The 15,049-nt window shown below is 38.4% G+C and overlaps 1 protein-coding gene across 2 annotated transcripts in view; it reads left to right on the plus strand.

The window, feature by feature from the left end:
* EPS8 (epidermal growth factor receptor pathway substrate 8) overlaps positions 1–15,049 on the plus strand; it is a 139,370-nt gene that overhangs the window by 113,622 nt on the left and 10,699 nt on the right. For both annotated transcript variants that reach the window (XM_026867839.1, XM_026867840.1), the window contains 5 exons: positions 1,891–2,024; positions 5,684–5,795; positions 6,686–6,829; positions 7,144–7,179; positions 13,052–13,075. In XM_026867839.1, the coding sequence (XP_026723640.1) occupies positions 1,891–2,024; positions 5,684–5,795; positions 6,686–6,829; positions 7,144–7,179; positions 13,052–13,075 (450 nt within the window). The remainder of the gene's footprint in view (positions 1–1,890; positions 2,025–5,683; positions 5,796–6,685; positions 6,830–7,143; positions 7,180–13,051; positions 13,076–15,049) is intronic.

Genomic DNA, 15,049 nt, shown 5'->3' on the forward strand with positions numbered 1-15,049 from the left:
AATATATATATATATATATATATATATATATACCATTTCACTGAAGGTGTTTTGTGTGCCTGGCACCTGGGTTGTCACGCCTTAGTTCCAGGACTTTTGCTGAGTCCTCTGCAGCATTGGGCAAGTCATTTAACCTTGGTACCTTGGCTCCCTACACTGGTGCCTCCTCAGCACATCCCTAGGGGGAAAAGGGTTGAGCTGCTTAATAGCTGTGAAATGTAGGTACTCAGCTGGAAAAAGCTTCATGAGTGCAAAATGCTATTTGTCTGCAGCAAAAGGACCACCCTGGAGTGGGTGACACCAGAATAATTATTCTTTCATAAATCTGTTTAATAAAGACTGCTGCAAAAATAAGATGAGAATTGAAGTGTTCATCTCTTGACACTAATTGGCCTCATGCATTGCTCTCCCAAGGACTAAGGCTGCATGTTGAAAGCTGTGCTGCCCTGGGGGTGGAGAAGTGGTGTGTGCAGCTGCCCTCCCTGGTGGACTGCTCTGGCATCTGGCAAAGTGCATTGGAGGTTTCCGCTCATGAGAAACCTTTTTTTTTTTTTTTTTTTTTTTTTTCCATTCCTGAATATTAAGATGTAGCCACACATGCAGATCTCACTGGAGGGGTTTCACGTTGAAGTCAGTTCACCGATGAGGACTTGGCAGTGAAACAATGGGGAACTGGTGAGAGGGAGTCCAGTGAGGCTAAGGTGATGCAAATAATTTGGGTGTGAAGTAAAATCAATTCTTGCTTCCTGGGTGTCTTGTGATATAAGGTATGTCAGGTGACACTTGAGGTTTTTTTCAAAGAGGTTTTAATAATACAGTTTTAAATAACATTCTACCTGTATGGGGGGTTTTGTGTGGTTTTAATTTCTTTTCATAAACCCTCAGCTCCATAGGCAAGTGTCTCTGGGTGCCAGGTCACATACTTGGAGCTACAAATTAGGTGAGTGGCTTTTCTGTAGCCACACAGACACAGAGAATAAAAACACCACCAAAAAAACAAACATCAAAAAAGCCAACAAACCAGGCTTAGAGATTTGGCAATTTCTGATGAATCTTAGCTGTTCTAACTTGTGCAACTGGAAAAGATCTAGAATGAGCAATTTCAATATCTTAATCTCCAGAAATGAACTGCTTGGCTTGTTTTTGTTTTGGGGAATGATGGTTAAAATAATTCTTACTTAGAAGCAGAGTATCATTGCTGGATTTAAGGTGGAGTTTCTTTAGAGGACTGCTGTTTAAAAAGAACATCTTAAAGCCTTGAATATTGTTATATATGTGCTTGTGATAAATTGTGATTATTTTCCTGAGTTAAAATCCTTAATTATAGCAACTATCACATTCTTTTTTGCATTTCTTCTTTGACTATAGTCATGTTCAGTGAGAGGGTGACATAAATGAGGCACTTCATATTATGATCCTACAATAGCGTAGTAATTTTACTTAAGAGGTTTTATTTCTTATGTAGGCTTACTATTAGCTAGCTAGAGGTTTCTGGCTTTGAGTGTACATCTAGAACAAAAGCTCAAAGCAGTTTCTCAGTTCAGTTTATTTTAAAGCTATTCAGCCATTGTTTATAAATTGTGTTGCTGTAGTGATATCTGAGAGATGGCATGGACCTTGCCCCAGAGAACTGTTTTTCTAAAGAATACCCACTGCAATATTAATGCAGTGGGATGACTTAGGATAGAAATTCTTTTATTCTTATCCTTTTGATCTCTCTGTTTATGTATTTGAAATGCAGAAGTTATTAACTTTTCATAGCAGAAACATGAGCACCTGAGGATGTGTGAAAGCTGACAGGGACCCTAGGGGTGGTGGATTAAGTGAACCAGGCAGTGCTGCTGATAACACTAATCCACTTTGTGGCTTTGTTTCTGTTTTGTCTTCCAGCCTCCCAGTGTTCCCGACTACCCTCCTTCCGATGGGTATGCATTCAGTAACACGGTTTACAAAAGAGGGCCTCTGCTGGACCAGGGGGCAGCTGTTGCTGCCTTTAAGCAAACTGTTAGCCGACATGTAGATAGGTAACACTGAATCAACGGCATACGTGTTGCTGTGGATAACTGTCCCGACTTAGTGCTATTGGGGTGGTGGTGCCTGTAATTACCTCTGGTTGTGTCTGCAGCAGATCGTTATTTCTATGAGGAAGCAATTCTGGTTGGCAGTGGGTATTCTGCTTTTGCTTCTCTAAAACTTCATTAGAACTCTTTTAGTATATTCCGATGAAGCTACACTGTTTATGTATGCTGTTAAATCAATGCTTTTGTTAAAAATGATGTAGTGGAATTCCAACACAACTGAGAACACAGAATCCTCCTATTTGGGTTCAAATTTTATTTCTGCTTTGTTTCATGTTTTTAAATATACTCTTTGCTCTTTTCAGAACTACAAAGAATGACAAGTCTTCTCTGAGATTCACCTCTTCTTGTTTTGAACAATCATTTGATTTGTTTAGCTGTTCACCTAGTGCTCTGTAGTCTCCTGCTTTTTCTTTTCTGAGCTGGTGCATAAATATCCATTTTAAGAATAGTAACTCTTTGTTTCTTCCATTCTCTTTCAAATGTTACAGAAAATGCTCTGAAATGTTTTCATAGCAGCCGGTGTCTTTTTGCACATCCTCTTTCATCCCCTTCATTTTAGCCCAAATCCAAATACCTTGACAAGATCAAATGCAGTGATCCTTGGAGTCTTGGCTTTGTCTCCGGGGAGCCAACACAAGCTGTGGAAGTAAATTGGTAAAGAAGTGTTGGAATTGGTCCCCCATGCCAAACCATATTCTGTATATACCATATGAACTTTTGGCTTACAAGGCATGGAAGATAGTTAAGCTAAATTTTTGGCATCAGACTGCTGGTTAATATTATTAAATATTACAATTATTAAATTGTTTCAGCATTGATATAATTCTTTTGATGAAAACCTTTGCATAATCCCTAGTTTTGAGCTGTGTGCTAAAAGATCCTGTTATTAATCTGCATGCAAACAAACTCCCATATGGTGTGCAGGTTGAAAACTTGATTCTTTTCCCAAACTTTGGATTTATTCTTCATAACGACAACAGTAATAGCAGTCATCTCTTAATAATTTTCTCAAACTTGGTTACTTTTTGAGTTCTTGTCTCAGGACCAGTCAGCTTGAAATCTTGATGATCTGTACTCTGAGTTCCTTTCTCTGTTATCTGTAATGTGATAAGACCTGTTTTGTCCATTCAGAGTAAGAGTATTCCATGCAAATGTTGTTGCCTGCATTTCAGGTTTAGAGAATGAGTCTTACCGCATTGAACTATCGATGATATCAGTGTAACTGGCTGCAACTGAGTCATCCAAGCCTCCTTTGTGGCGGGTAAAGAGAAATGGGTGTTTCTAAGAAGCAGTTCATGTAAGGTGAAATTAGTCTTTTGAAAGATATGAAATGTGACATGCTGTAGTGGTGCCTGTTTCTCACCACTGACTGTAGGAGGGAGTCTAGATGGCTGGTACTGATGTGAACATCAGCAATGTGCCCCTATCTTCCAGTCTGTTCAACAGGACACAAACTTCCATTTGTTAATTGGCTCTTGAGACACATAATACGTGCCTGGTAGGAGCTCATTGTTGGGGGAAAGTTGTTAATATGTATTACCTCAAGTAACTTCCATTTAAAGGTAAATTTTAAAGCATCTGTGAAGAAGCAGGTGGAGGAGTGGGTTTGGGGGAGGGAGTGAGAGATTCAAGCTGACCCTCTCAGTCATCGTTTGCCTAGTCCTTGTTCAAATCTGGCATTTTTAATGAGTGGTCTGAAGGCAGTGACCAAGCCACCCCACTGCCTTCTGAGAGACAGTTAGGTGGGTGATGAAAATTAACTGTCAGAATCTTAAACTTTCAGTGCGATATTAGGTATATTGGGGAATCTCTCTGATGCTGAAAGAGTACTGAATAGCTTTTCAGCAAGTTGTGTGCTGTTTCAAAGTTGTATGCTGTGTAGCTTGATTTTTGTGCTGCCATTTGAAGAAAAGCACCCTGAAAGTCTGTGTAATCCACTAGGTTCTTGAGCAGTGTGCACTGGAGAGCAGAGGGCTGCAGTTACAGTATATCTCATAGGCAGTAATAAAAAAAAAGTGGCGGATGGATGGAGGGAAGTGCTGAGTATATTTGTGCCCTGAGTGAACTGCTTGGCTCATCAAGCTGGGCTTAAAGAATTATGGTCTCTTCAGAAGCATACAGGCCATTGCCTGGCCCATGTTCTGGGGATGTTGCTATTGATTGCAACAGAATGGAGTAAAACTGAAACAAGCATTTTTTTAAAAAACTTACTGATTTATGTTTTTTGAAGGGATCAGAATAGTTAGGTGTGGACAAGGTAGGAAGACACAGTTAGTGAAATGAGTTTGGAAAGGCAGCCTAAATGTAAAAGTACCTTCAAAGGTACATTAGTCATATCTCTGAGATAGTAAGAAAGGAGTTCAAAAATTATATGAATTTGGGTGGGTGGCAGAAAAAGTTGGGATTACTCACACATCTTTCAGCCTCTTAACAGCTATTCTGCAGGCCGGGGTTCATCCCATGTTTTTCACTCTCTCCTTAGACAATTTCAGTGTTGTGCTTTTCAAAATAATCTTTCAATATGACTCTTCCTTTGTTCTGCTCTTCAAATCAAGTGAGACAGTTCTCCACAGCCATGCAATAGCTAGGTAACTGCTGGATTGCTCAGGCACACCTGGGACTCATGGTTGCATAGCACCAACATCAGCAACCATCTGCATTCATATCCCTGTGCCATGATGTTGTATATAACATTTCAAGCCATTAATTGCTTCATGTTTTCATTATCTGTTTGGATTTTATTTTTTTTTTACTTTACTACTTGGTATGGATTTAGGTTGTGGTGTGTAATTTGCAGTAAGTGAATAATGTTACTGTTTCTTCTGGACCTGTTTTGAGGGGGATGGGGGGCTTCTCAACTTGGAGAGATACTGCATCAAAGAAACTAGTAGATTCTCGCCCAAAGGCATTCTGAGCAGTTCTTTCCTCACGGAAACAGAAAGTATTAAACTGTGGTATGCTTTGTTCTACAATGAACCCTGTTTGTAAACTGCCAAGAAATTATTTTTCATTTTTAATTGATACAATAACTTGAGGTTGCTAGAGTTGATGATATCTTATGGTTAATTCAGAAAACTGATCTACAGTAGGTGAGCATTTTTTAGAGTTTAATTCCGTTTATGTTGATGGCAAAAATTTATTCTTCTGTTGTGTATTTGAAACAATGTATGATGAACACTAGAAATAGTTTCGTACAAAGCACAATATATCAATTATATACTAAGTATAGTCATTTGTTTATATGGCAAATGACTGATTAACCTACTGTAGAAAAATAGACTAAATATAGTGCATGTTTATTTTAAAACAATAGCACCTACTAATCTAAGTTGTTATCGTATATCTTTCAAGCAGTGAGCTGATAAAGATTACCAGTAGTTGAGGTCTGTGTAGCTCAACTACCTCATTCTTTTGTTTCTTTCTTTGGGGTTTTTCTTGGCACTTAAATCAATGTGTTATGAATAGGTAGTTCTACAGCAGCATCATGTTATGGTGGGGTGGGGTTTTGTGCTTATATGTTTTTCAGGTTTTTGGAAGAGGGCATTTGTGTTTTTATTTGCTTGAATGTCTCATTGAACAATAGTCTGATCTTTGCTTTGCAGAAACTATGAAGCACACAGTAAAGCACAGACCAAGAAATATGCCAAATGCAAGTATGATTTTATGGCAAGAAACAATAGTGAGCTTTCTGTCATGAAAGAAGAGATTGTAGAGGTAATTTTTTACATTTATTTTTCCAAAGAAAAAACCCACAAATTTCTGGTACTACTCAAAAATTGAGGGTACCTTTCCTGTGGATAGTGTGGCTGTCCTTAATGATTACTTCAATGTGTGTGGCTTATCTCCCTTAATATGGAAAGTTCAGTTAATTTGTTTTGTGTTGTAGACAAGATAAATAGAGATTCTTCACTGACTTATGAGTTGATGCTGTGGAGATCCATGCTAGAAATATATTTCTGTGTGTGTTTTGTCTTCTCTGGTGTTGCTTTTAAAAGCCTCATTTAGTATTATTTAAATAACTGGCTCTGGCAAACACTGGAAGAGTTGGTACCCTGAAAGCTAGACACATTTGGAAGGGAGGGAGAAATAAAGAGGGAAAATGTTATGTATGAAATTGCATGGCAGACAGTAGATTTCAGACTACTTCTGGCCATCCTGCTCCAGTCCCTTGTTTACTCAGAAGTGCTCTCTTTCCAATTTTGTGCTTTCGTAGAATGATGCACTTTTCCTTGGGTTATTAGTAGTTAGTTACTCCCTTTGTCAACAGCATATGGGTTGTAGAGATGCCAGCCTCTCTGTGCGAGTATTTGATTTTCATTCTGCTATCTTGTCCAGCATATGTCTGAGTTTACAGAGGTTCATTACATGCTTTTCTTGAATATACTTTCTTGAGGGCCACATTTTGAAAAGTGCAGTACGACCATGTAGAATTAATGATGGTGATAAGCCTTCAAGGGTTTCCTTAGGGACATCTATGTAAGATTTATTGGCAGTTGGAGAAACTGGCAAAGCTATGGTTTTGATTTGAAGTGAAGCACAGTCTGCGTACGGGCAGGAGGAAAGTCAGAAAAAAATTATGTAATTAACTTACCAAATTATTTCAGATTCTGGATGACAGAAAGCAGTGGTGGAAGGTTCAGAATAAAAGTGGCAGCACAGGCTTTGTGCCAAACAACATTTTGGACCCTCTGAGGAATCAAGAAGGTGGTCTAGGATGGTCAGAGCCTGCATATACTCGCACCATCCAGGTATTGTCCGCTCCTTAGGAACAAAACTTTCCTTTGAAGTGTGCATGTGTGTGTGGAGGAGGAAGAGATTCGCAGCAAGGCTAAAATATCTGTATGTCCTACTGATATGTCAAAGGATTTGTATTTTTTTGTACAGGCTGAGACTGATTTCTGTATTTCATAGAGTCTAAAGTGAGAATAAAGTTGATAGAGATCCAGCAAAATGTTATCCTTTTAGAGTTTTTTTCTGCTTATTTGCTTAGTGGTGGTAATTTCAATCCTAATGGATGTGTATGCATTTATTTTAATTGCAAATATCCTTTGTGGATTGATAGCTGTTGATGCCAAAGAAGGAGTTTGAATTATTTAAGGTAGGGTCATCTTTGTTTCTCCTAGGAGAGTGAACACCAGCTTTTCTTTTTATTTTCCGTCTGTGTGTGTCTCTGTCTTAGTCTTGAATTTATTTAATTATTGTAATTTTGGAGTCATAAAAAAATAAGTGTCTTTGCTTTTGAATTCACAAAGCATGTATTTTTCAATTACTGTGTATCAGTGGCATTCTATTCTCTTGACTGAGTTTGGGGTTTTTTTTTCATTGTTGTTGTTTCTTTTATATGTTCAACAGAATTAGAGAGTAAAATTAAAAAATAAAAACAGTGCAATTGAGTAAGGATATACAGGAGAAAGTTGTAATGTGTATTTTTAGACAACATTTAAGTGGGCTGAAGGCTCATAAAATAAGAGGTTGTGTTTTCTATGACCTATTTCTTCCCTTTCATTTCTAATGATTTTGAAAGTTTAGGCAAACAAATTTGGATTAAGCAGAAATTCCAGGCCTGCCTCTGAATCAGAGGTTTTCAGTCCACATGTAAACCAGACTTCTCTTGAATTTTGAAGTTAAATTTAATTTGGTATAATATTCATTCCTTGTGCCTACACACTCCAGCTGATGACTGAAAAGTGAGAAATGCCATGATGTTACTATTGACTGTCTCTGCTACAAAAGTCCCAGTTGATGGTGTCACTGTGATGGATTCTCTGTGCACAGCTATCGTGAAAGCTGCAGCTTTCCAGTTTTGCCATGAATATCAAAAATCTCTTGAGAAACAGGTCCTATGCTATTTTTGGCAAAACTATGTGGTAGTTCTATCTTGAGCTTAGTGGGCTTGAATCAGACCATTTCTTGAGTTTTTCCTATCCCTAATTGTTTGCCTATAACTCATATATAGGCAAACAATTGCCTATATATGAGTTTGCCTATATATATATATATATAATTCATGTATAAGCTCATTCTAAATTAATTATGGTTTTTGCCTGTCTGTGAAATGAAGCATGCATCTAGAGTGCTTTCCAAATCCTGATTTAAAGATCTGACTATTTTTTTCTTTGGGTGCATGCCATTCTGTGTGTTTGGATTTGCAAAGAAATCTTGAGCAGACTTGAGCACAGTTTTGAGTAGAAGGTCTTACACGGTTCTTTGTAATACACTGCAGGTTTTGAAGTTTTCTGTTTGAAATAATGACATGACATGGGAAATAGTAAAATAATCATTTTCACAAAGCATTCTCCACGGAACTATGCATATTAGGGTCAGAGAACAAAATTTAAGATAGCTTTGTTTCTTTGCCCTCCGGCAGGTTGTTCCCTACTTCTTTATCATGTTCAAATGTGAGCTTGAAATACTGTGAAATTATTTAGGAATAGAATGAATTACACAGGATAAATGGAGTCTTCACCAAGACATGTCAGTAATGTTGTTCTTAACTTTATGGTGATTATTATAATTTTAGCACTCCTGAATGTACTCATTTGTCTCTTCCCCTGTGATAGATACATGGTTCATTTGGGATCTGTTTGCATAACCCTATTTATTTTCATAACAGCGCTATGAGACATCGCTGCTATTTCAGAGAGAAATGAGACATTGAAGGGATGACTGCCTTGCCCAAGGTCAAACAGGAGAACTTGTGGGTAGAGCTGCAAATTGAAGCAGTTCCTATCAGTGCCTTTACCAGACCCTGAACACGAGCAGGCTCAGCATCTGGTGCTGTGCAGCTTTTGCCGGTCTCCCAAGTCATCTTTGATTTTTGAAAGACTGCTTTCAAAGTAGTTAGACTGCTGCAGTGAGCCACAGATAAGTGTTATGTGCAAGGTTAGCGTATTTCTTTACAGACTAATGGCTTTCAAGCATAGCTGAACAAAGGGTGTTTCAAGATTATTAGGAAGTATTAAGGATTCCATTGCAAGAGGTAATTTTTTTCATTCAGTTGTTCTACGGAGGGACACCCATTCTCCAAGAGATGGATGCCTCGTTATCACAATGATTCTCAGAGCTGCAAAATTTATTTTGCACTTCCTTTCCTAGTGACCTCTGAGACCACACACTAGATGAGATCCTGATTAGATCCTGATTTTCCTCTGTTTGATTCAGGATCCAAGTCCCGAAGAGTTATTTGAAAGTACTGAATTGTCTAAGATGATACTATCAGAAACATTGCAAGCAATATCCTACTTATTTCATCATCTCTGTGAGTTACAGACTGTAACATTGTCTGTCTTCTGGTCAGTTGAATTAGTTCCATGAAAATTTATATTTTTGCTTGTTTGGTATCTTTATACATTTAGGAGAGCATTTTGCTGAATGTTTATGTTTTCCACTAATGCTGATTACTGTTTATGAGTTTCCTGTGGTGTTGATTGTTTAGTCTGTCTTTTCATTGTGAACGAAAAGTGGTACTTCACCTTCCCATTATGTATGAATGTAAACAGTTTCCCAGGCACTCTGATTTCTTCTTTTGTACAAATATTGCTGGTGAACCCAGAAAATAATTAATCATTATATTTCCTAATTACTGTGCATTTTATTAACTTTTTTTTATGCTCTTGAAGAAGAAATTTGAGGAACGCAATTGGTGTAGAGGTGTGTATCTTGGTGGGCATGTTAATTAATCTCATGACACCCTTTGTGAGGTGAGACAGTTTTATTACCAGTGATCTGTATGAAATCCCAAGGCGCAGAGAATAAATGTTAAATCAAATGCAGTCCTGTAGTCTTATTTTTAAAAAAACATGGCATCCACAGAAGTATGACAGTATATATGAGGCATGTTTGTGGTATGTAAACATCAAGATAAAAGTCTCCACCTCACTTGGAGCAAGTGTCCTTTGCATTTCTTGGTGATCTACCATCAAAACCTTTCTTTCAGTTCTCATGGTTTAGCAGCTCACTTAAAATATCTCTGTGGGAAGTTGTTTCCCCCCAAGCACAGCATTTGTGCTCCAAGTTAGTGTCATACTCATCTTTTGCTAACTGGTATCTTTCCTGCAGATCATGAAGTGTTTGATAATGAAGAGATGTAGTTGCCAGGTGTTCATTTTGCAGTGGCCAAAGAGATACCATAATTTTAGACAAAGAGCCAGTATCTCTTTTACCTCACTTCATACCAAATGTTCTTTAAAGTTACTGTCAGACCAAGACCTTTTGATCGCTTTTATTTCCTGTCCAATTCAACATTCATCCAATCCCAAATTATGGGATACCACTCATTATACTGGATAGTTGTTGAAGGAATTAATGATAGGAATTAAAAGTCCTCAGTTTGACCATATCTTTTTTTTTTTTTTAAAAAAAAAGAAATGGGACTAATCCTAGTTAATACCAACTTGAATAAGTAAATTCTGTCTGAATTTCTCCCTGTTCGATCCTAATGTACTTCTTGATTTCTGGCAAGATTATAGCAAGATGAGTTTATAAATCCAACAGAAACATAAATTCTTTCCACTCTACAAAGAGCTAATTAGATGACCTGTAATGGCATTTTAATAGGCAGCTGTTTGACTCTGCGTAACAGCTGAGCCCACCAAAGGAAACTGGCAAAAGACCTTGATTGAAATTTGTTCTTCCAATCTTGAGTACCTCATTATCCCATTTGGGTGAAGATAAGTAGTTAGTTCTCTGTTTTCTCTTAAAATGCATTTCAAGAAAACTTCCAAACCACAGTGCTGTTGACAAAACTGAGGCAAAGGGTTTTTGGGTAAAAAAACTGGCTGGATGGCCGGGCCCAAGGAGTTGTGGTGAATGGAGTTAAATCCAGCTGGCAGCCGGTCACGAGTGGTGTCCCCCAGGGCTCGGTGTTGGGGCCACTCCTGTTTAAAATCTTTATTGATGATCTGGACGAGGGGATCGAGTGCACCCTCAGTCAGTTTGCAGATGACACCAAGTTGGGTGGGAGTGTTGATCTGCTCGAGGGTAGTGAGGCTCTGCAGAGAGACCTGGACAGGCTGGAGCCATGGGCTGAGCCCAACTGGAGGAGTTTCCATAAGGCCAAATGCCGGGGGCTGCCCTTGGGCCACAACAACCCCCAGCAGCGCTACAGGCTTGGGGAGGAGTGGCTGGAGAGCTGCCAGTCAGAGTGGGACCTTGGGGTGTTGATTGACAGCCGGCTGAACAGGAGCCAGCAGTGTGCCCAGGGGGCCAAGAAGGCCAGTGGCATCCTGGCTTGTGTCAGCAATAGCGTGGCCAGCAGGGACAGGGAAGGGATCTTACCCCTGTACTCGGCACTGGTGAGGCCGCACCTCAATTCCTGGGTTCAGTTTTGGGCCCCTCACTACAAAAAGGACATTGAATGACTCGAGCGTGTCCAGAGAAGGGCAACGGAGCTGGTGCAGGGTCTGGAGCACAGGTCATACGGGGAGCGGCTGAGGGAACTGGGGGTGTTTAGTCTGGAGAAGAGGAGGCTGAGGGGAGACCTCATCGCCCTCTACAGCTACCTGAAAGGAGGGTGCAGAGAGCTGGGGATGAGTCTCTTTAACCAAGTAACAAGTGATAGGACAAGAGGGAATGGCCTCAAGTTGTGCCAGGGAAGGTTTAGACTAGATGTGAGGAAGTATTTCTTTCCAGAAGGGGTTGTTAGGTGTTGGAATGGGCTGCCCAGGAGGTGTTGGAGTCCCCATCCCTGGAGGTGTTTAAGAGTTGGTTTGACATAGCGCTGAGGGATATGGTGTAGTTGGGAACTGTTAATGTTGGATTGATGGTTGGACTGGATGATCTTCAAGGTCTTTTCCAACCTAGACGATTTCTGTGATTCTGAGGCTGAATGCTCTGCAGCCCTTTTGAACTCCTGTCACTGTGGAAACAGGAATGGGGCACTAAAATGTTTGGAAAGAGAGTAAACTGGAATCTCCATGTCTGTGTTAACTTAATGAGAGCATTTCCCAGCACTAATGCTAGTTATGGTTGTATCCATTGCCCCTTTAATGCTAAGTCTGTATTTGCCATAGTTTGAATACAGATATTCCTTTTTTTTGATGCCAAAATGTATGCAGTTCCCATTTTTTTTTTTTTTTTACAATGATCAAGAATTATGGTTGATACTGTTAGCACTTAAACTTACTATTCTGCTTACATTTAAAATAGATCAAATCATACCGTATCTTGATTTTTGACAAGATGCAGCCTGTAGTGTATTGAAAAAGAGCTTTAGCACCTACATTTTTTTCATGTAAAACCAAATATATTTTCTGGAAAAAAAAAAAAAAAAAGAAAAAGACCTAGTGTCCCAGCAAGGTTTTGTGATATATCCAGATTTTTAGTGAGTGTGTGTCCTCACTGTTCCAAGTAACTTAAAGGATTTGTTCCAGTTTACATGAGTTGAGAATTGCAAGTTTATTCTTAAAAAAAAAAAAATAATAGGAGAGAGGAAAAACAAATCCCAGAACTGTTTGCTGTTCTTATGACTGTCAGCGAGGTAATGAGTACATGACTGTCAGCAGTGACCTTTACCTCATTTTCTAAGCTAATCAACATTTCTTAAGTTAAAATATATAAGTACCTTTTTTAATATGTGCCATGATTTAATTCTTATTGTTCTACAGTTGCAAGTGTTCTCTACATTCACCCTATGATCTTCAATCCATTGTCGTTTTTTTGTTTGGGTTTTGTTTTTTATTAAAAATCTTTCTAAGTTTCTGTCTGGATAGGTGCTTTGAAAAGAGCTCATTGTTTATATGGTTTCACATATGTGTGTTTTGTAGCCAACACTCTGTTCATTATTCAAAAGAAGATGATGAGAATAACTCATCATGTGAGTTGCTTAGTGAATAAGAGGTAATTATTAGCACTGACGTTCCTTTGTTTTAAATTGATAATGTATATTAAATTTAAGGAGTGATGTGTGAGGCAGTTACTTTTTACCTTTCTAACAATACTATTTGATGTGATTTACTCCATTTTCCTCACAGCAATTGCTGGGAGAGCTTTCAGAGGTAACAATTACTCTTCTGATACTGAACCTCAAAAATTGCTCTTTTGGACTATGTAGTCACCAGTTTCCATACTGCATGCTTGTTTTGTTTGTAGCAATGAACAGTGATGGGATGAATGTGTGGATGTCCTCAAAAGATCTGTAGTTAAAAAAATAAGGGGGGGGGGAGTTAAATGTGAGTCAAATGTATAATTGGCTTTTGGGCACTGTTCAACAAAATGTGAAAAAAATGTATTTCAGTGTGGTTTCATATGTAAATTTAGAGTTTGAGTGATGCTTCCAGTTTAATTTTATTTTCAGTCCAGCAAGTAATTTTGGTGAGGCTTGTGATTTTAGTACATGTTTTTGAAACTACACCAGTAGCATCCATTAAGAGCTACATATAGTGTTTATCTATCGCTTTTTCTGCATTAGGATTGTGGTGATGTGCAGTTGATGCCTTGGTTTATAATGAATCCTCTCTCCCATAGAAAAGCCCTGATTTTTCCTTGCATGTTGTTTAAGAAGGTTGGGGTACGCATGAGGGTACATTGTGGGGATAAACAGTCTACCAACTGGAATCTGTGAAAAAGATTTTTTAAAAAATCTGAATATCATTAGAACATTTTAATATCTGTGAAATTTTAAAACTCATACACAAGATTTTGGATATATCATAGTACACCTATTTATAATAAATTATGGTATATTTACTATGTATACCTTTCCACCAAAGGACAGGCTTCTTAATTACACATTTTTCTGCTTGTTCTATTTTATAATATGCATTTCACTTTTCGAGGCATTTGACATTTTACAAAGCATTTATTGTCTTAACACTGAAATAGTAGAATACAGAAAAACTCCATCATATGATAGGGTTTTTTTCAACCTCCACACAATGCACTGCACAAGGTGAACACAAAATAATTGAGATGAATGTGCTTGAACTAAATGCTAAGGTAAAAAACCAAAAAGGTTTAATGAGGAATATACTGTGAGACTATATGTTTGCTTCAGTAGCTGACTACTACAATTTAAATGAAAAATTATCCAAGGGAAACAAAAGACTTTTTTTCTAGGCTTAATTGAATCTGCCGGTGTAACTCAGCATAGCTTAACTGTGTCATGGTCCCAGTTTGCATTCACTACAAATTACCTTGTCCATCGGTTAGATTTACTGAGTTGGGGATTCCTGTATAAGGGCAGTTGCTGACATTTAATGAAAGTTTGATTGTTGTCAGGGCAGTAATCTGCTGCTCAGACTCTAACGTAGGGCTCCTACAAATATTTCCCTACTTGATCTGCCATAAACCCTCTGCCTCCAAGGGAACAGGGAAAGGTATTTCAGGAAGGAGCAATGAATCTGGGGAATGTATTAATCTATTTTTGTACCAAAGTAAGCAGACTTTTCATAACCAAGAAATGAGGCATCCCTATTAAGCAAACAAACTTTAATATCAAACTGTGTTAGTCCAAAACTGCAGAGAGGAAACACTGTTAAAACAGTGAGATGTAGAGTTTTAACTTTTTGAAAGAAAAGGGTAGCATAGGTTGCTTATGAGCTTCTGGGCTTATCTATCTTTGGGATTGCTTTGGGAAAATACATGCGTCTTCCTGTAACTGTAAAAGAAAAGGAAGTTATTCCCCAAAATTATTCTTGAGAAACCTGCTAGTTAGTTATTAGCAGCAAGATAATTAGTGTGTTATTAGAACACTGCCTAAAGTGGGGGAAGAGAAGCAACAGCATTCTTCCAAGAATTACGGAGTTTGGGGGTTGGGGTTTTTAAATTGGATTATTGAATTGAGGTGGCACATAGTGACCACACAAATAGCTGAAAAGGCACAACTGAATGGGTAGGAGGAGCAGGAACTTCTTAAATGGTGTCTGCAGTTCAAGAAACAATGTATTATCCCAACCTCTGTGACATCTGTAAATGAAACCATTAGTCAAGCTTAGGTGTGGCTGGATTTTTCACTTTTTTTTCCATAACAT

Source organism: Athene cunicularia (genome assembly GCF_003259725.1).
Source record: "Athene cunicularia isolate RWA chromosome 1 unlocalized genomic scaffold, athCun1 chr1_part2, whole genome shotgun sequence".
Classification (NCBI taxonomy): domain Eukaryota; kingdom Metazoa; phylum Chordata; class Aves; order Strigiformes; family Strigidae; genus Athene; species Athene cunicularia.